At 39.1% G+C, this 27,363-nt stretch overlaps 1 protein-coding gene across 13 annotated transcripts in view; it reads left to right on the top strand.

Moving 5' to 3' along the window:
- The window catches only part of LOC4575976 (ubiquitin carboxyl-terminal hydrolase Usp2), a 218,138-nt gene that overhangs the window by 61,593 nt on the left and 129,182 nt on the right, over positions 1 to 27,363 (top strand). For 7 of the 13 annotated variants that reach the window (XM_061663211.1, XM_061663206.1, XM_061663202.1 and 4 more), the window contains exon 4: positions 12,332 to 12,934. The exons of 1 other annotated variant lie outside the window; for it this stretch is intronic. In XM_061663211.1, coding sequence (XP_061519195.1) covers positions 12,332 to 12,934 — 603 coding nt within the window. Of the gene's footprint in view, positions 1 to 12,200; positions 12,935 to 27,363 lie in introns of all 13 variants that reach the window. 5 more of the 13 variants (XM_061663208.1, XM_061663210.1, XM_061663214.1 and 2 more) reach the window with 3 other exon arrangements.

Consider the following 27,363-nt stretch of genomic DNA (forward strand, 5'->3'; position numbering starts at 1 on the left):
TAAGCAAATGGTAAAAATAATAAATGATGAGATATCGAGTGCAACGGCGAATGGAATTTGGCGAACAGAATTCGTGCTGAGGTATTCAAGTTTTTGTTTTTGCACATGACCAACATAAACACAATAGTTCTGGAATGGTTCTAGAATAATACAATCGATAAACACTTTAAGCGCCGTGTCCTATAAATTCGCATGACTGTTTAGCTCACCGTTCAGCTGTGTATCAGACGCCCAGTGATTCTCTTTAGACCGAATGAGGTAGGAAAGAGAGAACGAGAACGACATGTGCTACGTCGCTTATCGCAATGAAACAAAAGAATGATAACAGTCGCACGGGAAATTGTCGCTCTCATCCCTTTCTTGCCATGCGCTCACTCAAAATCTGCGACGTCAGGCCGGCGGTCAAAGTGTTATGGAAATGTTTGGATTTGTCCAACATAGGTGCTGGTGCCGGTCTGGTGGTACAGTCGTCAACTCGTACGACGTAACAACATGCCCGTCATGGGTTCAAGTCTCGAATAGATCGTGCCCCCATACGTAGGACTGACTATCCTCCCGCTGCGCAAAGCGACGCAAGAAATCATGGAGTTCTGAGAATTTCATCATGCCATCTTTTTCCCTCCAACGGCAAATTTGTCAAGCAGCTCGTCGAGCTACCCGTCCCTGGCTCCGCCTCGTACCCCTCGCCTGAGCGCGCTGTCGATGGTTTGAATGTGTTGGTGCGTCAGACGGCCAATCGCTGTCAGCCGTCGTCCGTGCTTTTTCCCACCATAGCGCTATCTCTTTCTCGCGTGTGGTCAATGCTCGCGAGCTGTTGTGGCGCCTAAATGCCGTTAACAAACATTTCGGCGATGAAGTTGCATTTTCACAATCAAACCACAAAATTGCAATGAGTTCAAACACTGCAATATAAAAATGACTAAGGAATCGCTAGTTTACGCTGGAGGGTTTGCTGTGCAACGCGCTGAACTCTAATTCGCATTGACACGTTCAGCCCGGCGCTGATTTTCGCACTTTCCGTTCCACCAGCATCAAGAACGCAACCTGATTGTGAAACCAGCATCCTGGATGGGGGGGCGGGGGGGTGGCCATGGGACCCCTACGATCATTAGTCACAGGCCCTAAAATTGTTGTTGCCATGGGGGGAGGGGAGGTTCAAATGGTTCTCCAGCCACGGAGCCCTAACGACCATCTTTCCGGGGCCCCTGGTCGTTAATACTCTGTCCACTTGTAGAGATCATCGGCGACCGCCTAGTCCGCCTACCGTTAGGTCCGCCGCTGGTTCATGACGGTGTTTTTTTATCGTGGAGGTGCATCCTTCCCCCTGCCTGCAGCGTATGCATCGGGCAGGAGACAGTGTGGCAGTACCCCCGTCGTGGGTTCTAACCGCGTATGAACCGTCCGCCGTAGCAAGAGCTGACTATCCGGCTACGTGGTACTCAAGTCCTGAAAAGGCCGGTATGATCGCGTTGGCCATAATGACAATAATAATAATAATAATAATAATAATAATAATAATAATAATAATAATAATAATAATAATAATAATAATAATAATAATAATAATAATAATAATGAGAAGATGAATTTAACATAGCAGTCCACACTCGGGGAAGGACTGCCGGCAATCGGCGTCATGATAACGACTACTAACCAACAAGCCACCAGATTCTGGACGGACAGGTGCAGCACCATACGCGCACCGTAACAAACAAATCCAGAATCCTCTGTTGTATGGATTCAATTCAAAATGTTGTTTCCACTTGCGTCCGCTAGCTGAATTAGAAATAAATGTGCAACAAATCACACGCATGTTTGCTTAGATCGTGTGTCTTTTTAATACCCCCAACAGCAGAGCCGATCGCAAAGATGCCAATGCCAATGGTTGTGTTGTCTCTCAGGTAGCGAGATCAAAAATGCGTGGTATTTTGTAGCCGCAGCGGATGAAAATGTACGCATCAGAATCAAATAGTTTTGTGGTTTCCAAACGCACACACACACACAAACACACAAACACGCGCGCGCAAACTCACACACAAATACGCGCGCGCAAACACACACACACACACACACACACACACACACACACACACACACACACACACACACACACACACACACACACACACACACACACACACACACACACACACACACGCACACCTGCATGAACGCGCGCACGCCAGCACGCACGCACGCACACACACACGCATGTACGCGCGCCCGCGAGCATGAAAGCGCGCACGCCAGCACGCACCCACGAAAGCGCGCTCGCGAGCACGCACCCCCGAAGTCGTACAAGCACGCACTCCCCCCCCCCCCCCACTAGACCACCCCCCCCACCCTCCACGCATGATCGATTACGGCTACCTTATCGGTAGAACGGTTGGTTGAGCTTTCTTGTAGCATCCTCATCCCTAGCGCCGGGCGGGGTGGGGAATCGCGACATGATAGAGTGAACGGCCACTTACCCCGCGCTGTGTGTGTGTGTGTGACGAGACCCGAAAACGCGAGAAAGATTTCGGCACATTAAAAAAAATATTATATTGCCACTATACATTGTACTACATGATGCTTAGAAGGTCGTTGAAGCATCAAACATGTTCAAATAAAAAAATATTAGATTAGTGTTAGACGTTCTCCTACGCTTGTTTTAAATAGGCTTCTTCACCCTCAACTGGCAGGGGCATCGAATGGTCTCATCAGCAGCGGCACGAAATAAAATAAACCATCAATACACCGATAACACTTTGAATCCCAATCCAGCTTCTGCCACAGCGTCTAAAGGTCACACACAAATTAATAAATGCTAACACCCACCAATAACAATACACAACCGCAATGCGCACATATGAGTATCAACGCATACACCGCAACAGCCAATCATCTGGCGGCGGAAGGCACGGGCAGAAGCGCAAGTAAGGCAGGGCAGGGTGAGGGAGGGAGAAGAAGCGGATGAGAAAATGGGCGCCAATTTTTTTAAATTTTTTTGACCGTTTTTTTTGCTCCGCCACCATAAATAGTTCGTCCATTTCGCCCACAGATGGCGCTAAACTTGCTCGACCCAGCGCAGAAATCGCTGAAGTCCAGCGCGGGGATCGGGCCAAAATCTGCGCTGGCCAGCGCAGATTTTGGTGCATTTTCTGCGCTGGAAACTGCTCGAATTTGCGCAGCGGGTTCACTAGTGGGTACAGGCAGGCCTTGACCGACAGCGGTTGTTGTGCCAAAGAAGAAGGTGCTAAAGAGTCCAGTTCCCATTACATTGAGTTAATTTCACGTAAGAAGGAGCCAAAAAAGTGTCCCATAGCTATGAGAACTCCTGGAAAACCTTTATGAAGAGGTTTTCAATCATATGATTGAAAACCTCTTCATAAAGGTTTTCCAGGAGTTCTCATAGCTATGGGACACTTTTTTGGCTCCTTCTTACGTGAAATTAACTCAATGTAATGGGAACTGGACTCTTTAGCACCTTCTTCTTTGGCACAACAACCGCTGTCGGTCAAGGCCTGCCTGTACCCACTAGTGAACCCGCTGCGCAAATTCGAGCAGTTTCCAGCGCAGAAAATGCACCAAAATCTGCGCTGGCCAGCGCAGATTTGGCCTGGTCTCCCGCGCTGGACTTCAGCGATTCCCGCGCTGGGTCGAGCAAGTTTAGCGCCATCTGTGGGCGAAATGGACGAACTATTTATGGCGGCGGAGCAAAAAAAAACGGTCAAAAAATTAAAAAAAAATGGCGCCCATTTTTTCGTCCGCTTCTTCTCCCTCCCTCACCCTGCTCTGCTTTACTTGCGCTTCTGCCCGTGCCTTCTTCCGCCGCCCGCTGATTGGCTGTTGTGGTGTATGCGTTGATACTCATATGTGCATTGTGGTTGTGTATTGTTATTGGTGGGTGTTAGCATTTATTAATTTGTGTGTGACCTTTAGACGCTGTGGCAGAAGCTGGATTGGGATTCAAAGTGTTATCGGTGTATTGATGGTTTATTTTATTTCGTGCCGCTGCTGATGAGACCATTCGATGCCGCTGCCAGTTGAGGGTGAAGAAGCCTATTTAAAACAAGCGTAGGAGAATGTCTAACACTAATCTAATATTTTTTAATTCGAACGTGTTAGATGCTACAACTACTTTCTAAGCATTATGTAGCACAGTATATAGTGGCAATAATTTTTTTTTTTAATGTGCCGAAAGCTGTCTCGAGTTTTCGGGTCTCGTCACACACACGCAAACACACACAGCGCGGGGAAAGTGACCGTTCACTCTACCATGTCGCGATTCCCCATCCCGCCCGGCGCTTTGGATGAGGATGCGCTACAAGATAGCTGAACAAGCCGTTCTACCGACAAGGTAGCCGTGCTCGCACGTGTGGTGGGGGGGGGGGGTTCTGGTGGGGGGTGCGTGCTTGCGTTCGCGCTTTCGTGAGTGCGTGCTTGCGTTCGCGCTTTCGCGGGTGCGTGCCCGCGTGCAAGCGTACGTGCATGTGTGCGTGCGTGTGTGCTTGCGTGCTCGCGTGCATGTGTGTGTGTATGTGTGTGTGTGTGTGAGTTTGCGCGCGTGTTTGTGTGTGTGCGTACGTTTTGAAACCCCAAAACTATTTGATTCTGATGCGTACATTTTCTTCCGCTGTGGCTACAAAGTCCATGCATTTTCGATCTAGCTACCTGAGAGACAACACAACTATCGGATTGGCACCACGATCTTTATGATCGGTTCTGCTGTTGGGGGTATTAAAAAGACAAACGATCGAAGCAAACGTGCGTGTGATATGTAGCACATTTCTTTCCAATTCAGCTAGCGGCCGCAGTGGAAACAACATTTTGAATTGAATCCATACAAAAGAGGATTCTAGATTTGTTTATTACGGTGCGCGTATGGTGCTGCACCTGTCCGTCCAGAATCTGGTGGCTTGTTGGTTTGGAGTAGTTATCATGACGCCGATTGACCGGCAATGCCTTGGAATGGGGTCGGATCGGTAGGATCATGTTTTGGTCGATTGCATTCTGTGCATTTGTCGCGCCACCGCGGGACACCCGGCAGCAACAAAGTCAAGACAAACTCTTCTCCGAGTGTGGACTGTTATGCTAAGTTCTTCTTCTTCTTGTTATATTATTATTATTATTATTATTATTATTATTATTATTATTATTATTATTATTTATTATTATTATTATTATTATTATTATTATTATTATTATTATTATTATTATTATTATTATTATTATTATTATTATTATTATTATTATTATTATTATTATTATTATTATTATTATTATTATTATTATTATTTTTATTATTATTATTATTATTATTATTATTATTATTATTATTATTATTATTATTATTATTATTATTGTTGTCATTATGGCCTACGCGATCATACCGGCCTTTTCAGGACTTGAGTACCACGTAGCCGGATAGTCAGCTCTTGCTACGGCGGACGGTTCATACGCGGTTAGAACCCACGCCGGGCATGCAGATGTGAGTAATGAGGTGCCGCGGGATCGCTCCTATCCAGTGGGCAACTTGCATACTGCCACACTGTCTCCTGCTCGATGCATACGCTGCAGGCAGGGGGAAGGATGCACTCTACAGTAAAAAAACACCGTCATGAACCAGCGGCGGATCTACCGTTAGGCGGACTAGGCGGTCGAAGAAGATCTCCCGAGAAGGCCCCCCCCATCCCCCGCCGGTAATATAAGTATACTGTTCTATTTCCCAACAGCTGTGTGCCAGTACCCCCTCCTCCCTGTCATCAGTTACCATTTAGAGGCGCCTCAACTCGTCATTCCGCCTAGGGACCCCGATTCCCCTAATCCGCCACTATCATGCACACCTTCCTTTCTTTGACCGATGGATCATAACATTCCGGAAGAAATTACATTTGGCGACAGTTGTGCACACACACGCACGCTCATACCCTTGCGCAGACGGCACAGCATATCTGTGTAATATACAACATGCGAAAGCAAAAGCTTTGCAAAAGCAAAAGCAAAAAAAAGTTATGTTTAATGCTTAACACGTTCATATCGATGGCAGGCCCCAAGGACTGCCAGTGAACTTTCCAGCCTGCGTTCTAGGTGCTGGTGGAACGGAAAGTTGATGAAAATCAGCGCCGGGCTGAATGTGTTAATGCGAATTAGGGTTCTGCGCGTTGCACAGCAAACCCTCAAGCTTTAGCTAGCTTTTCCTTAGTCATTTTTATATTGCAGCAATTGAACTTATTGCGCTTTTTTGGATTGATTTGTAAAAATGCAACTTCATCGCCGCAATGTGTATAAACGGTTTTTTAAGCGCCACAGCAACTCATGACCATTGACCACACGCGAGAAAGAGATAGCGCTATGGTGGGAAAAAGCACGGACGACGGCTGACAGCGATTGGCCGTCTGACGCACCAACACATTCAAACCATCGACAGCGCGCTCAGGCGAGGGGTACGAGGCGGAGCCAGGGACGGGTAGCTCGACGAGCTGCTTGACAAATTTGCCGTTGGAGGGAAAAAGATGGCATGATGAAATTCTCAGAACTCCATGATTTCTTGCGTCGCTTTGCGCAGCGGGAATCTTCATTCTTGGCCCTAATCGCCCACATCAATTTTGTGGACCGACGAAAAGGACAAATGGGAAAGGTTTAGGAAATAAACGGTGGGGGGCGGTGGTGTAGAAATGCGCCAGGAACCAATGAGCCATGTGAATTTATAAATTGTTTTTTTATCGACTATTCCATTTTTTTTGAATACAACAAGACCAAAAACCGTTACAGCTGCATCAACATTCAGCCATACACAGTCATAATACGAAAAACAATCTCCATTGCCTCGGCCATTTGGGGCCCCGTTGATGATCCCGTCGATTGAGGGGCCCCTTCCATTTGGTGTCGTCAACCCAATATATGGTCAAATTTACCCAATGAATATGGTCAAATTGAGGATAAATTTGAAAAGAAACGAATATTTCCCAAAGAATGATTTTTAATTTTACGAGAACAATGGTAACACACTATTGCTTATTAAGAGTAGAACGATTTTCTAAGAGATGTTTTTAAGAAATGAGCTATCAATTTGCCTGACATGGCATTACTCATCCGTAAAGCCTCGTAATAGTACTGAACAATTGTACTTTTGTCTCGATCATTTTTCAGCTGTTAAGGTTTTTGTACCATTTCAGAATATTCTGAAAACAATTTACAACATGGAAGGAAGGGTACATTAAAAAGTGATATTGCGATTTTACTTTGTTGTTTGGAATTTTTAATGAGTTTTGCACACTATGCTGCTGACTTTTAACTGAAGAATCTTTACAATCAATTTTAGTTATTTTAATTTTATAAAATGATTGTGAAACTTGCTTGTATGATACAATAATTTAAGAAAACAACAATATAATCAATCGCATTGTTTAATATCATTAACCAGTTATTTTGTTTATTAACTGTAATAATGTAATACTGTATGTGTAAAAGAAAAAAAATCATTCTCCTGGCTCGCAACGCTCGATCATTTAGAAAGCTGCTGGTCTTAAGCAGTGGTCTCCAACCTGTGGTCCGCGGACCACTTGAGACAAACATACTGCAATACAGGGTATTTCCAGTTACTTTCGAATGAAAATATTGTTTTTTTTTTCGCGTTGTTGACCGATACTTGTAAAATAAATAATAAATAAATAAATAAATAAACCAAATAAATAAATAAATGAGCATAGGCGATCTAAAATGACCACGTGTCGCCCGATTGTAATTAAGGACAAGGTATAACATGTATTAAGCCGCGTAGCTGCCTGAAATTTTCAACTTCATCGCGATCGTTCCTCACCAGGTTGATGCTTGACGTAGAGCAATAGTCGGCAAAGTCAGGCGCGCCGCAACATTAGATCTAGCCCACTTATGGATTTGAGTGGGTGTCAAAGACGAGAAGAAACTATTTGTATAAAAATTACTAAATATTTATGCAATACGGCCAAAGCCGTTTTTTCTGAATGAGAAAACTGAAAATCTTTTGACATTTTATACCGTATTACTCTTCCATCTTTTATTATCGTAATAAGGAGAGACGGATTCATTAATAAAGAGTTATTTAGGAGTTTTCAGGAGAAAATAAATAAATACTAAAAAAGGTGTAATGTGAATGCGAATTTGAAGAAAATAGACCTCATTTTGAGACTGTCCGGAATTTGAAACATGAACTCGAAACTGTTCGGAATATGAATCAAAATGTCGTTGAAATTTGGTAATTTTTCGCAATGGCTTGAATAAAATAATTGTGTTCCTTTTCTCAAATGTAGAGTGTTGGTTCCAGTAAAATAAATTATACATTCTTTAGACTGATTGAAAATGCCTAGTAAGAACATATGAAATTCCAAAAATTACCTTAAGTGGCCGTAATTCGAAGCAGGACGCTACATCAGTATTCATTGTTAAGGCAAACATCAACGTAAAAGTAAAATATTGTTTTCATGTTATGCTCGCGATGGCTATTTTAAATCAAATCGTCTGTTATATGAAACACGAGCTGAAAATTGTAAAATAGGATAGAAAATATCGTTTAGAACCGTTTTCCCCGTTTAGAACCGTTTAGAATCGTTCTTGCCAACAAAAGACAAACGTAACTAGCTTAGTGAAAACAACTTCCCAACATACAACCCGGAACCAAAGGTGCGAAACCTTTAACTTCTGTTGAGTATAAATAAAACCAACTCCGATCATGGCAGGTCAGATTCGTTCGGACTGTCAGGATAGGACTATGCCCTTCTAACATCTATCGACTTCTCGTTTAAAGAATTTACTTATGTCCCCCAACCCAAGGTAAGGCCTCTAAACTCCAACATTTCCAGTAAGGGAAACCTCCTAAAGGTTTCTATGATGGCCTGGACGATCAAGTGTCGAAAGTCCGCTTCGAAACTGTACCCACAGTACAGAAAAATCGAACATACCACAAAGCCTTTGTGATATTACTGATTGTTAAGTTATTGATATCGATTAAAAAGTGGCGAAAAAAGTATTTAAATTGGGGTTTTTATTGATGCGCAGGGTTGCAGTCCGTTTTGCTCATGTTCATCTCTATTTCATAAACTTTTATACAGATGTGAACTGTATTTTGTCGAAACAAGTATTTTTATTTGGTATGCACTCACGGTTACCACGAAATTTCAGCAAGAACAGGAATGTGGTTGTGAAGATTTTTCTCAACCAAAACATCAATTCCGCAAGCCGAATACGCACCTAAAATTTTATCGGGGTAAGAGTTTACCAAATCAACTTATTGTTTATCACGAGGCTCAGACTGACTTGCATGTCGTTTTGACAGAATAAATAGCTGCATTTTCAGTAATTTGTTTTACTGATATTGAGTGAAACAACACTGCACATAATTATTCTTTAATTTCCAAACACATAATGAACACCAGTACCGTGAAGCACATCATAACAAATTACATCCGTTTCAATGATTCACTATATATCAATCACTTAACAATCAGTAATATCACAAAGGCTTTGTGGTATGTTCGATTTTTCTGTACTGTGGGTACAGTTTCGAAGCGGACTTTCGACACTTGATCGTCCAGGCCATCATAGAAACCTTTAGGAGGTTTCCCTTACTGGAAATGTTGGAGTTTAGAGGCCTTACCTTGGGTTGGGGGACATAAGTAAATTCTTTAAACGAGAAGTCGATAGATGTTAGAAGGGCATAGTCCTATCCTGACAGTCCGAACGAATCTGACCTGCCATGATCGGAGTTGGTTTTATTTATACTCAACAGAAGTTAAAGGTTTCGCACCTTTGGTTCCGGGTTGTATGTTGGGAAGTTGTTTTCACTAAGCTAGTTACGTTTGTCTTTTGTTGGCAAGAACGATTCTAAACGGTTCTAAACGGGAAAACGGTTCTAAACGATATTTTCTATCCTTTTTTACAATTTTCAGCTCGTGTTTCATATAACAGACGATTTGATTTAAAATAGCCATCGCGAGCATAACATGAAAACAATATTTTACTTTTACGTTGATGTTTGCCTTAACAATGAATACTGATGTAGCGTCCTGCTTCGAATTACGGCCACTTAAGGTAATTTTTGGAATTTCATATGTTCTTACTAGGCATTTTCAATCAGTCTAAAGAATGTATAATTTATTTTACTGGAACCAACACTCTACATTTGAGAAAAGGAACACAATTATTTTATTCAAGCCATTGCGAAAAATTACCAAATTTCAACGACATTTTGATTCATATTCCGAACAGTTTCGAGTTCATGTTTCAAATTCCGGACAGTCTCAAAATGAGGTCTATTTTCTTCAAATTCGCATTCACATTACACCTTTTTTAGTATTTATTTATTTTCTCCTGAAAACTCCTAAATAACTCTTTATTAATGAATCCGTCTCTCCTTATTACGATAATAAAAGATGGAAGAGTAATACGGTATAAAATGTCAAAAGATTTTCAGTTTTCTCATTCAGAAAAAAACGGCTTTGGCCGTATTGCATAAATATTTAGTAATTTTTATACAAATAGTTTCTTCTCGTCTTTGACACCCACTCAAATCCATAAGTGGGCTAGATCTAATGTTGCGGCGCGCCTGACTTTGCCGACTATTGCTCTACGTCAAGCATCAACCTGGTGAGGAACGATCGCGATGAAGTTGAAAATTTCAGGCAGCTACGCGGCTTAATACATGTTATACCTTGTCCTTAATTACAATCGGGCGACACGTGATCATTTTAGATCGCCTATGCTCATTTATTTATTTATTTGGTTTATTTATTTATTTATTTATTATTTATTTTACAAGTATCGGTCAACAACGCGAAAAAAAACAATATTTTCATTCGAAAGTAACTGGAAATACCCTGTATTGCAGTATGTTTGTCTCAAGTGGTCCGCGGACCACAGGTTGGAGACCACTGCTTAAGACCAGCAGCTTTCTAAATGATCGAGCGTTGCGAGCCAGGAGAATGATTTTTTTTCTTTTACACATACAGTATTACATTATTACAGTTAATAAACAAAATAACTGGTTAATGATATTAAACAATGCGATTGATTATATTGTTGTTTTTCTTAAATTATTGTATCATTCAAGCAAGTTTCACAATCATTTTATAAAATTACAATAACTAACATTGGGGGCCTTCACGATTCTAGTAAGTTTTTTGTATGGAGTTTGACAGTTGGATGCTGAATTCATTTAAACAATCCATACAAAACCGCACAAAAAACTAGCCGGCGATTTCAGTCTAGAAAATTTTAGCCTAAAAGCTAGAATTAGATTCGATTTCCTGCAAACACAGGTTTGTTTACATTTATCCCAAGGTGCATTAAAGAGATCAGGTGGTGGAATCTGGAATCAAAGTGTATGTAGTCCAGGTGGTCTCATAGCATTTTTTCAAAACCAATTTTGAACATCACTTTTTGACAGAACAAGTGAAAACTTTTGCTCCAACGAGCTTTCTGGAGGCTTGACGAATACTCAAAAAACTGTTACAATCTTCATGCAGAAGCGATAAAAATCAGCTTTCTAAATTCATACACCTTGGGATAAGCCCACCTGTACATTATACTCAATTAGATAGCTGCTCGAAAACTGCTATACAATGCAAACAGCTGACAGGCTGAAATTACAGCCTATGAATTTCAAACGGCATAATGTGCAAAACTCTTTAAAAATTCCTAGCAACACATACATACAACAATATATATATATATATATATATATATATATATATATATATATATATATATATATATATATATATATATATATATATATATATATATATATATATATATATATATATATATATATATATATATATATATATAGAGAGAGAGAGAGAGAGAGAGAGAGAGAGAGAGAGAGAGAGAGAGAGAGAGAGCGAGAGTGAGAGATATTAACATTCTATAAAGATTTTTTATAAATATTCCTTTATTTAGTCCTGTAATATTCCTTTTAACAAATTCGAAAAACGAAACACATGAAAACATATACAAAACATTTACATCAATTAAATCTCATAAAATTGAAGTTAATTCGTCATGTTATATAGTTACTTATTACGCAAGATATTAATTTATTTGTTCTTTTTATTTTCATTACATCTTTTCTTTGGATCACTATTTTTAAATCATGTTTTATTTTATTGTCATTTTCATTTGTGCTCGTCTGTTATAACCTGTTTCAAATCAATTTTGATTTAAAAAATCGAACATTGGAGGTAGAAAAATTCAATTTGAAATAAAATAAACAAACCTTTTCCAAGCATTTTTTTAACGCAAACATTACCATTCATCAATTGCCATGAAATTATTTAACATTACTGTAAAACTGGAAGAATCATTTACGCAGGAAACGGTCAATCTACGTGCACAGTCTTCTTTAGAGAGTTCATCGAATTCAAGTTACAATAGTCAATCAATCGATAAACACTGTGATGCAAAAGATTCAATTGATTCTTGCATACAGTCGTCCTCTGCGATAGTGACTGCAACTGTAACGACTGATGATTTAATGAGAGAAGGATACAAAGAAAAAGAAATCATTGCCAGTGACTCTGCAAATCTACATGTTTCGGCAACAATACGTATAAAGCCGCAAAGCAATATCAGGAAAGATGCCAATGCCAATGCTAATAGTATCATGGAACAAAAATGTGAACAAGTGAAAAGAAATGTGTCAGCTTCTGATAAAATATCGAAAACTAATACCATCTTAACATGGGCCACTGAAAATCCTTGTGATGATGTATCAAGCGAAAAAAATCAATTCAATCGAATCCCTAAGCGTAGCAACGTATTGGTTGGAAATGATATAATTCGAAACGTGAATAAAAATGTTACGGAAGATGTGCTCATACCTGCAACATTAAATGAAGCTAGTAAGGAGACAGATAGAGCCTTGAACAAAAGCATTGAAACAAGCAAAGAATGCGAAGATGATCAGGCCACTCAAGTAAGTACAACAGCTTAAATAATAATAATAGACTGTTTCCTCTATTGTGTAAAGTACACGATGAATAAATAAATATAAAAGTAATGATACTACTTATAATTTTCTAATCTCAACTCGATTGAATTTCTCAAGTCTAGCGTGCCATCCACAAAAATAAAACAAAACCTTCTACTTCTTCTTTAACGAACAAACCGTTGTCGGTCAAGGCCTACATATAAGAGAAATGAGGGTAGTTTAGACATCTTATGGATTGTGGCACGATGTTCACGATGGCAATACTTTTGCCATTGTAAACTTACAAGTAAATATCCAAAAAGCTTTTTTGATTCATTATGTACTACGTTACGAGACAGTACAGATCCTGGAATGGTTTTGATACCATTCTAACGAAAAAAAAAACATTTTTTGTTTAAGACTGCATAGCGAGTAAAATCTACTTGATGAGAGGGTAAAATATACACCATTAGGGGTGATTTCGACTTTGTGATGGTTATAATTATTAAAATAACAAACTGTGATGACTGGTTGTTTTTTATGGTAAAAGTAAGGCTCAGCCCTCTACGTTACATTGGAGAAGCGTTACATCCCTTAAAATATTCCCAAGCAGCATTTTTACTACAGTTTTGTCATCCAGGCGACCGACCAGTGTACATTATTTGAATAAAAAATATTTTAAATTGAGATGAAAAAAAAGTTAATTGCTGTAAGATGAACCGATTTCAAGGAGATTTAATTTTTAAATAACAATTAAATAACAGGTTTAATATTTTTCATTGTTGCATTATGATTAATGATAAAAAGTCTGAAAGAAGGAAGCTCATGAACACCCCAAAAGCTTTCAATGGAGTAACATTTTCTATGATTAGAAAACATAAAATATTAAAATATTTTTTATTAAATTATATATATATATAAAATATAACTATTACCTTTTCAATCTATGTTTCTGGCCATTTTGAATAAAAATTACTTTAGATGCAAGGGCTCTTTTTAAAATGAGGTTAATGAAGTTAATAAATACTTGTAAGTATTTCATTATACTACTTTATCAATAACTGGGTAAATAAATAAATCATCATTTTTTTATTATTTACATCTTTTATTTATAAGATTGTTAAAATTATAATTCTTGAAGTTGTGACAACTTTTCTAATTATCAACAAAGCTTTTCTAATTATCATATAAAAGTAAACAATAATAAGACATGATTATCTATTAATTTGCTCATCCACGGCGGTTAAAACAAACGTTCAAAAATGTTGCTTGGGTTTGTGATTAACAGGCGTTACGCGTAACGCTAGCGTAACTTAGAGGGCTGAGCCTTACTTTTACCAAATATAATTATGGGATGCGTTACCCCAGCTAAGCTCCTCGATCACCACCTGTAAACCTAAGCTTCAAGGCGTATCTACCGGGGCGACGCAAGCCAGGCGAGGTGCAGAGCGTAGCGAATGTCAGGATCTCGTCGTCTTTTGGTGAATGAACGCTCGACGAACAATACAAATATAATTGGCGCAGCCGTTCGGAACCAACCAGTTAATGTTAAGTGGTGATTTTTTTACTAAACAAAAATAGTAGTGATTGGTGTTAAGTGGTAGTAGCTGAGTAAAAAAGGCTACGTTTGGAATCCGCCTACGGCATCAGCGATATTTTGGAAAATCCGTCGCGTGAGTTGTGATGTCCCTTGACCTCTCACGAAATCCACGTGTTCCAGGTACACGCTTCCCAGCACGACATTCGTAAGTACTAACTCTTACTAGTATTTGTAAGAATAAAGTACAGCTACGACAGAGGCATCGACCCTTGAGCAAATTTTTTTTCTTACCGCTCTATAATGAGTTTAAAATGTGTCTCTACAGTTTATTATACTAAACTATTACATCACTGAAGCTAAATGCTTCTTTTATACCCGTCGTATTTGCAATGGTCTACTTTGTTTTTCCAACACCCCCTCTTAGACCTATCGCAAATCGATGTTTCGTAAAAACTGCTAAAGAAAGCCCTTTCGTAAACATATCCGCAAGTTGGTTCTCGCTTGGAATATACTTCAGTTGGATTCTTCCGTTCTGGATACATTCTCGTATGAAGTTGTATCTGATGTCTAAATGTTTCATCCGTTTTTGTTCGCGAGGCTCTTCGGCAATATACATACACGACTGGTTGTCTTCATATATAATTAACGGACTGTTCAAATGCACGCCAAATTCGGTAAGCAGATTTTCTAATCACATTGCTTCGCAGGATAATTGGCTTAACGCAACATATTCCGCTTCTGTTGATGACAATGCTATAGTTCCTTGTTTTCTTGTGGTCCATAGAACAGTGTTTCCAAATATTTGAAATATGTAGCCACTTGTGGAATGACGACTTTCCATGTCGCTACCCCAATCTGCATCAGCAAATCCTACAATTGGCTCCTCTTGATTATGTCGATATTCTAGGAAATAATCCTTTGTGCCTTGTAAATACCTTAGTACACGTTTTAGATGTGTCCAGTGTTCATCTGTTGCACCACTCTGAAAGCGACTAAGATAATTAACTGCAATACTAATGTCTGGACGAGACGCAATCATCAAATAGGTTAAAAATCCTACAAGTTCACGGTACGGATGCTGTGTTGTTCCCTCCATGTTATGGTTGCGTGTTAACTTCAAATTGGTTTCTAGGGGCACTAACGATGGTTTGCAATCTTCCATACCAAATCTTTTTAATAAGTCCTTCACGTACTTTGATTGATTAATTTTTAACGTACCTTGAGCCATGTCGTAATCAATTTTCATTCCAAGGAAGTTGCTTATTTCTTGCATATCGTCCATTTCGAATTTCCTTTTGAATTGTTCCTTTACCAACCGAATTTCCTCAAAAGAGTTTGATGCCAAAACTATATCATCGACGTATAGGATTAGATACATCTCAGCTTTCGTAGATTTCCGAGTGTACAAACAACTGTCATATGCTGACCGTACAAATTCTAGTGTCAACAAATAATTGTGGAACATTTCATTCCAGCTCCGCGGCGCCTGTTTTAAACCATACAAGGATTTGTTCAGTTTACATACCTTCTTCCCCCTCTCAAATCCTGGTGGTTGTAGCATGTATACTGTTTCTGTAAGATTTCCGTTCAGAAAGGCGGTCCGCACATCCATCTGATGAAGATAGAACTTCTTCTGTACTGCTACTGCTAGTAGGGTCCTCACTGTTGTTATTCGGACTACTGGAGCATACGTTTCTTGATAGTCAGATCCTTGACGTTGAGAACATCCTTTAGCAACGAGCCGCGCCTTGTATCTGTTCACAGTACCATTCTCCGAGTATTTGATTTTGAATACCCATTTACAAGGAACTGCTCTCGCGCCAATAGGAAGTTCTACTAGATCCCATACTACTTTCATTTCATTTTTCTCGAGCGCTTGCATCTCCTCATTGATCGCTTGTTTCCATTCAGGCCAATCGTCACGCTTCCGAAGTGCATCAATCGTAGCGGGTAAATCTTCCACGTAATTTTCCGCGTTCAGTGCAAATGCGACATTAGCTTCATAATCACTAAAGCGCGCAGGTGGTTTTCAAAGCCTTTCACTACGACGAACTGCTACTTCGTTATGTTCTGTGTTGTCAATAACATCAGGCGTATCATTCGAGTTTTCATGACATGTTTCTTCCGCATTTCCAACAATATCAGCCGATCTATTCGTAGTTTCAATATTTGTATTTTTCACGTTTTTAATGCCCTCATTAAATTATCATGTGTTCAAATAATCGCCAAAATCTTCCAGATGTCGAACAGTAAATTCAATATTACGATTTGTTTCACTATCATGTTCTGGTAGCATCCTTTCTTGGTCAAAAGTGGGTTCTTCCAAACGACGATTCGACATTTATTCTTCGATTACAACATCACGAGCAACGATAATCTTCCGATGTACAGGATCCCACACACGATAGCCATTGATTCCGTAGCCAACAAGAAATCCTACTTGACTCTTGACATCAAGCTTCGTTCGCTTCTCTTTCGGTATGTGACAAAATACCTTGCTTCCGAATATTCTGAAACGAGACACATTTGGCTTGTGCCCGAACCACAATTCGTATGGAGTTTTGCTCATACTTAAAGATGAGGACGGACTTCGATTGATCAGATGTACTGCCGTCAAAACCGCTTCATTCCACATCGATCGTTTGAATTTCGAATCGTCCAAAATAGCTCGTGCACGTTCCATAATCGTTCTGTTCATGCGTTCAGCAACTCCGTTTTGCTGCGGTGTATATGGAACGGTTGGTTCCATTACAATGCCCTTTTCCTCACAAAAATGAGTAAAATTTGAGTTGATATATTCACGGCCATTATCGCATCTCACTCGGGATATTCGACGATCAAAGTGAGCTGTAGCCATCGCTGTGTACTTAACAAAAGCGTCGAAAACTTCCGCCTTTGATTTCAGCACGTACACTGCTGTAAAATGTGTGTAATCATCAATAAAGGTAACGAACATCTTCTTACCATCCCAGGAAGCTGGTGTGAACGGTCCACAAACATTGGAATGGATCAATTCCAATGGTCGCGATGATCGAGGTCGAGGAACTGTTTCAAATGGTAGCCTTGTTTGTTTTCCCATCATACACGATTCACAGACTCCTGCGTGCGGTTTCACATTTCCACAGTTGTCGATTCCTTCAACCATTTCAGCTTGGATGAGCTTCACCAGACCTGTATTTCCAATATGACCATACCAACGATGCCATATTGTCAACAAATCTTGAGAATGAGTAACCATGGCAGATTCGATATTTGGTGTTGAAATATCCAATTCATATAAACGACCTTTTCGACTTGCAGTGCACAAAACCTTAGATCCACGCATGATTTTTGCACCATTTTCGCTGAATTTTACTTCCATTCCTCGTTCAACGACTCGTTTCACGGAGAACAAATTCGCAAAAAGTCCAGGTACATACAATACATCGTGTACTGTATATGGCAACTGCTCGTTTTGAATTTTCGCAAATATCTTCAAATCTCCAATTACATCACTGGTTAGTGATATTCCCGACTTGGCACAATCGGTGAATTCAGTTTTCGAATATTCTGCAGATACTTTTTGTTGTTAATCATATGTTCCGATGCACCAATATCGAGTATCCATTGAAATTTTTCATCTAAATTCACATCACCAGTTATAAACGCCGTGTCGTCTTGGTTTTCCGCATAATGTGCCGTATTTTTCTTCTTCTGATTTTCCGCTTTTACGTGTCTTTCATTTCCTTTGTTTTCCGGACAATTTATACGCTTATGACCAGGTTTTCCGCAAGCATGACATCTGAAAACAAATCTTCCAGTATTTCCAGGTTTTCCAACTCTTCCAGAAAAGGCTGTGCTGGTTTCGACTGTTTCCACGTTGAATTGTCGTTTAACGGCTTCATTCAGCAAACGTGCTTTGACAAATTCCATCGAGCACTGTTCAACCGGCAACGTTTCCAATACCGTAATCAGATGTTCAAATGATTTCGGCATCGATTGTAGCAAAAAGAATACTAATACCGACTTATCCAACTTGATGTTAGCCGATTCAAGTTCCCTGACGAGCTTTTCAAATGATAAAATATGTTCTTGCAATGTTCGCTTTTCATCGAACTTCATCGTAGATAGCTGTTTCAGCAAGTAAAACACTCCGGAAACTCCTTTCTTCTCGAAATTTTCCTTTAACGTCAACCAAATTGCTCTTGGAGATGTTTTTCCTCGAACATATTCCAACATATTCTATTTTATGAATTAAAACCGATTTACACTTCGCATCTTGTTGCTTCCGTTTTAGCCGTTTTTCTTCATTTAGCGCTTCAATAACTGTCGTCGGATTCTCTTGAAAAAAATCTTCTTCTTCCAGAGTCTTTTCGATACAATGGAGTAACCCCAATTCTTCCAGGTATAATTCCATACGAAAACTCCAATTCGAAAAATTCGTTCCATCAAAAAGATACACGCGTTGCATTCGTTCTTCCTCCATGTTGATTTTTCCAGAGTACTTCGATAATATCGACCGGAATGAACACGACCACGAACAATAAAATTATCTTCAATGAATCCCTTTTATATCCGCGACACACTAGTTAGAGACGTGGAGAGCCCATAATCTAATGAGTTTAAAATGTGTCTCTACAGTTTATTATACTAAACTACTACATCACTGAAGCTAGCTGCTTCTTTTATACCCGTCGTATTTGCAATGGTTTACTTTGTTTTTCCAACACTCTATTTCAAATAAAAAGAAAAGAGTGTATAGTGTTTGTGTGTGCGTTTGTGTGTTACATGTGGGAGGCTAGAAACAGTTATTCTGATTCCGAAACGGATGCAATATCTTCCGAATCAAGTAAAACCAATACCATTGAACTGTCTTTAGATTCTTTGACCTTGCGTGAGGATAGCATGGAACAAATTTGTGAGCAATTGTCTGCCATGCAAGGTTACCTGCAAAACCTACCAGAACGTCAAGGCTCGTTGGAGGCTGCGATAAGCGAAAGGAACAACAGAGAGCAATGCCCTGATGAGTCTAAAGAGATACCACATGTGCACGCGCACACTAGTCGAGCGATTTTTTTTACTATTCCCGATCCAATAAAAGAGCTGCCGTCTTTCGATGGTAATAGAAAACAATTAATGGGATGGATTGCTAAAGTCGAAACAACTTTAAATGTTTTTAGAGCAATTGTTTCCGTTGATATTTTCAACTTGTACGAAATTGCGGTTAGTAACAAAATCATAGGTAGGACAAACGATGTATTATGCCAACAAGGCAGCCCACATGATTTCGAAACCGTAAAAAGCATACTATTAAAAACTTTCGGCGAAAAGGTTTCTGCATATTCAACCTACAAAAGACAGTTATGGCAATTGAAACTGTCGACTAATATGTCAATGCACAAATATTATTCTATTAACAACGATTTGGTAGATAAAATAAAAATCATTGCTAAGCAAAATCCAATTTATCGAAACAATTGGGAAGCTATTAACTGCTTCATAAACGTGGATGCTTTAGCCGCTTTTATAGTCGGGCTAAGCGAAGAATATTATGGTCACGTACAAGCTGCACAACCGAAAAATGTGGAACAGGTATGCAAATTTTTGTGCATGTTAAAAACAAAGAAAGTTATTAAGCAATACGGCCAAAGCCGTTCCTTCTGAATAAAAAACAAAGAAAGACTTTGGGAAAGTCATAGAGAAAAACGACAAACCAACTAATAATACTTATAAATTAACATCCAATCAGCGTTACAAGAAACCCCATACAGATAAAAAACAATCCTATCATGCAAGTAAGGTTGTTCATGACGAACCAATGGACACTACTACAACCAGAAGCAAGCTAACGCAAAGGTCCGTCAACAATCACGAAACTTATGAAAGTGAAATTGATGAAAATTTGTGGCCTGCTCTGCGGAGATCTGCGGAATAACAAAAGGCAATCACAACTTTCTACCCTTTTTGAAACTATACCATAGTTCGAATAATCAGTCTTTGAATATTCTTGTAGATTCAGGAGCTAATAAAAACCTGTTGAGGCCAGGCATTCTCAAAACCGTTCAAAAATGCCCCAACACTAGAAGCAAAAATATGTACGGTGAGGTTGAAGTGCACACGAAAGGACGTGAGTTCCTGTTAGTTCCTCGATCTACCATCTATCGAGTTTTATGAAAACAAATTTCACCCGTTTTTCGATGGGCTAATTGGTACCGAAACGCTTTCCTCTCTTAATGCGGTTTTAAACTACAAAGAAAGAACACTTACACTTCTGAATCAAAGCATTCGCTACCACAAATATCATGTAAAACCTGGGTCAAAAGAGTATCAAATCTTAAATACCCTAATCAAGAATAATTGCTCTTTTTTGAAAAATTCATTGAGAATCGATCACCTAAATAGTGAAGAACAAAAAATGTTGTTGGACGTAATTGAAAAACATAAAGGAATAATACCAAGAGAAAATGAAAGTCTTTCGGCAACAACAGAAGTTAAGCATAAAATAGTAGCAACAATCAATAGAACAATTTACACTAAAACCTATAGGTATCCCCATGTCCATTAAACAATAGTTAAACAAAAATACAGGAAATGCTTCAAAACGATATTATCACACATTCTAAGTCTTCATGAAATGCCCCTATTTGGGTAGTCCCTAAAAAGGAAGATTCGATGGGAAAAGAAAACTTTCGAATCGTAATAGATTAAAGAAAATTAAATGACATTACTATAGATAATAGTTACCCAATCCCACAAGTGGAAGACATCCTCGATAATCTTGGTTGTACAGAGTATTTTTCAACATTAGATCTGAAGAGCGGATTCCATCAAATAGAAATGGACCCAGAATCACAAGAAAAAACTGCATGTAGTATCGAATCTGGTCATTATGAGTTTTTACGAATGCCATTCGGGTCAATAAATGTGCCTTCGACGTTTCTAAGAGTAATGAACTCGATTCTCGGTGATCTGATAGGGAAAACATGCTACGTATACCTCGATGATGTGATAGTATTTGGCAGTAACTTAAAAAATCACATTTCAAATCTCCATCTCGTATTAGAGAAGCTCGGAAAGGCAAACTTAAAAATCCAAATCCATAAATGTGATTTTTTAAAAAGAGATTGCAAATTCCTTGGTCATATCGTTAGCAGAAATGGCATTAAGCCACATCCTAACAAAATCATCGAAATAATTAACTGGAAATTGCCAACTAACGAAAAACAAATCAACCAATACCTAGGATTACTTGGGTATTATCGGAAAATTATTAAAGATTTCGGTAAAATCACACGGCCAATGACAAAATATCTGAAACAAAACATCAAGTTTAATATTTCCGATCCCGAGTACATCATTTGAATCATTTGAAAAATCTAAATTAATTCTCACCATGGATCCTGTATTGATTTATCCTGACTTTTCAAAACCATTTGTATTGACAAATGATGCATCAAATTATGCTCTAGGCGCAGTCTTATCTCAAATTCATAATTTAAAAGATCACCCAGTAGCATTCGCATCAAGAACACTTAACCATGCTGAAGTCAATTATTCAACCACAGAAAAAGAGGCTCTTGCCATTAACTGGGCAGTCGAAAAATTAAAACCATACTTGTTTGGCTGTAAATTTAAATTGGTAACCGATCACAAGCCTCTAATTTTCATTAAAGACAATTCTAAAAAATCCAAAATATTACGATGGCGTCTTGCATTAGAAAATTACGACTACGATGTCGAATATAAAACAGGTAAAACCAATTTGGTCGCAGATGCCCTTAGCAGAAAACTTGAGACAAATAATAATGAAATCGATTCTTCAGAAGAATCAACTACCCCTAATCCTTCTGATACAGATACAGTACGTTCTGCTAAAAGCTCGCAAGATTTTTTAATTCACTTAACAGAGCGACCAATAAACTATTTTAGGAATTAAATAATATTTAAAATTACACAACCAGAAGGAATTATTCAAGACGTACCGTTCCCCAATCAAAAACGAATAACAATTTCAAAAAGCTCTTATAGCCCCAGCGATATAGAATCATTCATTAGGAAATTTCACGATGGCAAAAAAGCGCAATACACGTCCCAGAAAAATTGTTCAATACCATCCAAAACGCAAATAGAAAATATTCAGTAGAAACGCTTTCACATTTTGTTATCGCTCAAAACATTGTAAAAAATGTAGCAACAGACGAAGATCAATACGCATTAATTAAGCGAGAGCATGATCGTGCGCACAAAGGAGCTCAAGAGATAGAATATCAACTGAAAAGATCATATAGTATTACTTCCCAAGATTGATGCAAAAAATTCGTAAATACGTTAATATGTGTAAAATCTGTGCAAAACACAAATATGAAAGACGCTCTTACAACATAAAAATCTCTGCCAGACCAATAACAGAAGCTCCACTAGAAAGGGTACACATGGATATCTTTGGCATGGATAAAAACTATTTCCTATCTTTTGTGTGTGCATTTACAAAACACTTACAGGTAATCAAAATAGAATCAAGAAATACCGTGGATATTCAAAGTGGTCTAGCACAATACATTTCGACCTTTGGAACTCCCAAGAAACTCATATGCGTTCATGAATGTTCTTTTAGAAACTTACAATTACAAGGATATTTGGAACAATTGGGAATAGAATTAGAATTCGAGTCTAATGGCCAGGTGAAAAAAACCCACAGCAAAATCATCGAGGTTTTTAATACTAACAAACACTAATTCCCTGAGCTAAGAACAGTAGAAATGACAAAAATCGCTGTATCCTTGTACAATATTACTGTAAATTATTTTACTGGATACAAACCCAATGAAATTCTATTCAAACAATCAAATGAAATGGATCGCAGGAAGGTTGTTGAAATTTCTCAGAAAATTTTCAGTAAAGAAATAAGCAATCTGAAAAAAACGAAACAGAGAATGGAGTTCAAAAAAAACTAGACCAAAGGTTCCATGCAACAATTTGTCTTAAGAATAACGACAAAAGCATCAAAATAGGTAGAAACGTTAAAAGAAGCAAAAATAAACTAAGAAGAACACGAAAGTAACAAAATGCGGAGCTTGAAAAAACAGAAGAATGCGTTTTATAAGAAGGGATATTGCGTCTAGAAATAAATAGGGTTTAGCGAATTTTATAATTAGAAAGGATAAGCTAAGACAAATTTTATAAATCATAAGTAGGGTATGCGGTCATTATAATTAGATACGTAAAGATCATAACATTTGTTAAAAGTGGAAACAACGGTCCGATGCGTAAGAAATGACACCACTGAGCCAACACTATCCCGTTCATGGAGAATCGGATGCAAGCAGTGCTGCAAAATGTCACTATCAATGTCATAAAAAAATCTGACTGAAACAAAATCCATATCAGCGTCACGTACTCAATTGTGATAATCAGAGGTGATACTCAGAACGATTGGTGTGACTAATACATGCTCATGACATGTTTGCGACCATCGCTTGATCAGTCACTATATCACGACTTTTTTGCTGTGATTAATTTTGCAAAATGTCACTGACATAGTCATGACAAATTCTGGTTGAAACTAAATCATCTCAGCGTCACGAGCTCTACTGCGAAGATCAGAGGCGAGCCTCAAACAGTTGGTGCGACCATCGCATGCTTGGTGACATTGTGTGCAACCAACTCGTGTTCAATCACTTGGTCGCGACATTTTCAGTCGGTGATCATCGCGATGGTCACGGGAGATATGCATTGGGTGCGAGTGGTTCCAATAAACAAAATGAGCATGTTTTCTCGCTCTGTTTGACCCGACCGATAATCAAAACAGATAGAGGGAAACATGCTCATTTTGTTGCTAGAGCCCACTCGCCAAGTATATTCCAAGAATGTCGCGATTAACGCCGACAACAATGTCGTGACCAAGTGAGTGATCAAAAGTTGGGTGCTAAACTAAATTTCACTGTTGCATAGTAACACGCATAACGCAGTAACATTGCAAGACTCGATCAGAGTACACATTGAGTGAATAAAGACGATTCCATTCTGAACTAAGGAATAAAGCAGTTGTGTTTTCTCAAGATATATTCCCTGCGACATATCATTTTGGCGACGAGGATTATTACTGAACCCGGAACCCGAAGCTCACGAGATTCTGAAGCTAACGAGAATTAGCGTCAAGGATGAACAATGAAAACCTTGAAACCGTTATCAACCAAATGGCTCAACTTCTTCAACAGATGGCTGCTTTTAAAACTAGAAGTCCTGACGAAATCCTTGAATCTTTATCGAAAACCATCGAGGAGTTTCGTTACGATGAAGAAAACAACATCACTTTTGAAAAATGGTATGTACGTTTCAAAGACCTTTTTCAAAACGATGCCAGCAGTTTGAATGACGAGGCGAAAGTGAGACTTTTGCTGACGAAGCTGGAAACGTCCGCTCACAGCCGGTATGTGAATTACATTCTTCCGAAGCAACCGCATGAAAATTCGTTTGAAGAAACCGTCAATATTCTCAAAAATCTTCGGAAAGCAATATTCGGTGTTCTACAAAAGGTACCGGTGTTTGCGGATAGTGAAATCTGCATTAGAAGATATCATCACTTACGGCGGAAGAGCGAATAAGGCATGCGTGGATTCTGAGTTCGAGAATTTGAAATTAGACGATTTCAAATGTCTAATTTTCATTTGCGGACTGCAAGCTCCGGAATTCTCGGATATCAGAGCAAGACTGCTATCTCGAATAGAAAACGTGACGCCGGAGGCTAAAGTGAACATTCAAACACTAATGGCAGAATTTCAACGGCTTATCAATCTGAAAGCGGATACAACGATGATCGAAAATCAATCAAGATCGAAGCATTCCGTGCATGCAGTTTCAGAGAAAAAACCGTACCGTTTGCCACAGCCTTCCCGATTCGACAATTCAAAAGATCAGCGTCAACCGAAATCAGATTCGAATACTGTCCCTCGTACTCCTTGTTGGCAATGTGGAAAAATGCATTTTGTACGGGATTGCAATTTTGCAATCATCTCTGCAAAGTGTGCAAAAATGTAGGCCACAAGGAAGGTTACTGTAAAGCCATGAGAACAAAATCTTCAAACAACAACACATATCAAAAGAGTGAGAAGAATTAAAATCAAAATCAAAAGAAATCTCAGGGAATTTTCGTTAATCATGTCACGAAAAACACTGCTAAAAGGAAATTTATCTCTATCATAATCAATGGCATAACTACATCACTCCAACTGGACACCGCAAGTGACATAACAGTTATTTCTAAAACAACATGGCAACATTTGGGTCAACCGAAACTTTCTCAAGCATCCATTGAAGCATCGAATGCATCGGGAGAACAACTCAAGCTTATCGGTGAATTCGAATGCGAGGTTATCCTTAATGCAATTACAGAGAAATGTGTTTGTTTTGTTACATCATCACCAGTCCTAAATGTTATAGGTATAGATTGGATAGATAGGTTTAATCTATGTGCAACTCCCTTCGATGTACTGTGTAAGAAAGTTTCATCAGCATGTCCAAAGGATCGAATAGTACAGCTTCAATCGAAATATCCAACAGTTTTCAATGATTCGCTTGGACATTGCACAAAAACGAAGGTGAAACTGTTTCTGAAGCCCAATGTAAAACCAGTTTTCTGTCCAAAACGACCAGTACCATTCAATACTATCGCTCTTGTGGATGCGGAACTATCAAGACTACAATCACTAGGCATCATCACACCAATAGACTTTTCAGAGTGGGCTGCTCCGATAGTAGCCATTCGCAAGCCTAATGGTAAAGTTCGAATTTGTGCGGATTATTCGACGGGGCTTAACGAAGCTTTAGAGTCAAATCATTATCCTCTACCTACTCCTGAAGAAATTTTTGCACAGTTGAACGGAAGTGTTGTATTCAGCATAGTCGATTTGTCCGATGCATACCTACAAGTAGAAGTAGAAGACGAATCTAAACACCTTCTTACGATCAACACACATAGAGGTCTTTTTCAGTTCAACCGTCTCGCACCGGGAGTCAAATCAGCACCTGGAGCTTTTCAAAGACTAGTTGACGGTATGATTGCTGACATTCCTGGCGTTAGAACATTTCTAGATGATGCTATAATTTTCGGTAAAACTTGGGAGGCACACAAGCAATCATTAGACACATTTCTTCAGCGTTTAAAAGAATGTGGCTTCCACGTCAAGCTGGAAAAATGTCATTTCTATCAAACTGAAATTGTCTATTTGGGGCATGTGGTAGATCGCAACGGCATATGTCCTGACCCAGAGAAGCTGAAAACCATCGCATCTATTCCAGCACCAACGAACATTTCCGAATTAAGATCGTTCTTAGGAGCTGTGAATTTCTACGGCCGATTTGTGAGAAACATGCATGAACTCAGACACCCGTTAGATCAATTGCTAAGGAAGGATACGAAGTGGAAGTGGAATTCGGATTGTCAGACATCGTTCGAAAAATTCAAGAAAGTACTGCAATCTGACTTACTGTTGACACATTATGATCCGAATCTTCCTATCATCGTTGCAGCAGATGCGTCTAGCACCGGCGTTGGCGCAGTTATTTTTCATAAATTCCCGAACGGATATTTGAAAGCCATTCAACATGCTTCAAGAACATTAACGTCTGCAGAACAAGGCTACGGACAACCGGAAAAAGAAGCTCTTGCTCTTACTTATGGGGTAACCAAATTTCATAAGTACTTACTTGGTCGGAAATTTACTCTTTTAACCGATCATAAGCCTTTACTATCCATATTTGGTTCAAAAAAAGGGAATTCCTTTGCACACAGCAAACCGACTCCAACGGTGGGCATTGATGTTATTAAACTACGATTTTACCATCGAATATGTTTCAACCACCGAGTTTGGGTGTGCTGACATGCTATCAAGGCTAATCGACCGTTGCAAGCAACCAG

This window comes from Anopheles gambiae, chromosome X, assembly GCF_943734735.2.
Source record: "Anopheles gambiae chromosome X, idAnoGambNW_F1_1, whole genome shotgun sequence".
Classification (NCBI taxonomy): Eukaryota; Metazoa; Arthropoda; class Insecta; order Diptera; family Culicidae; genus Anopheles; species Anopheles gambiae.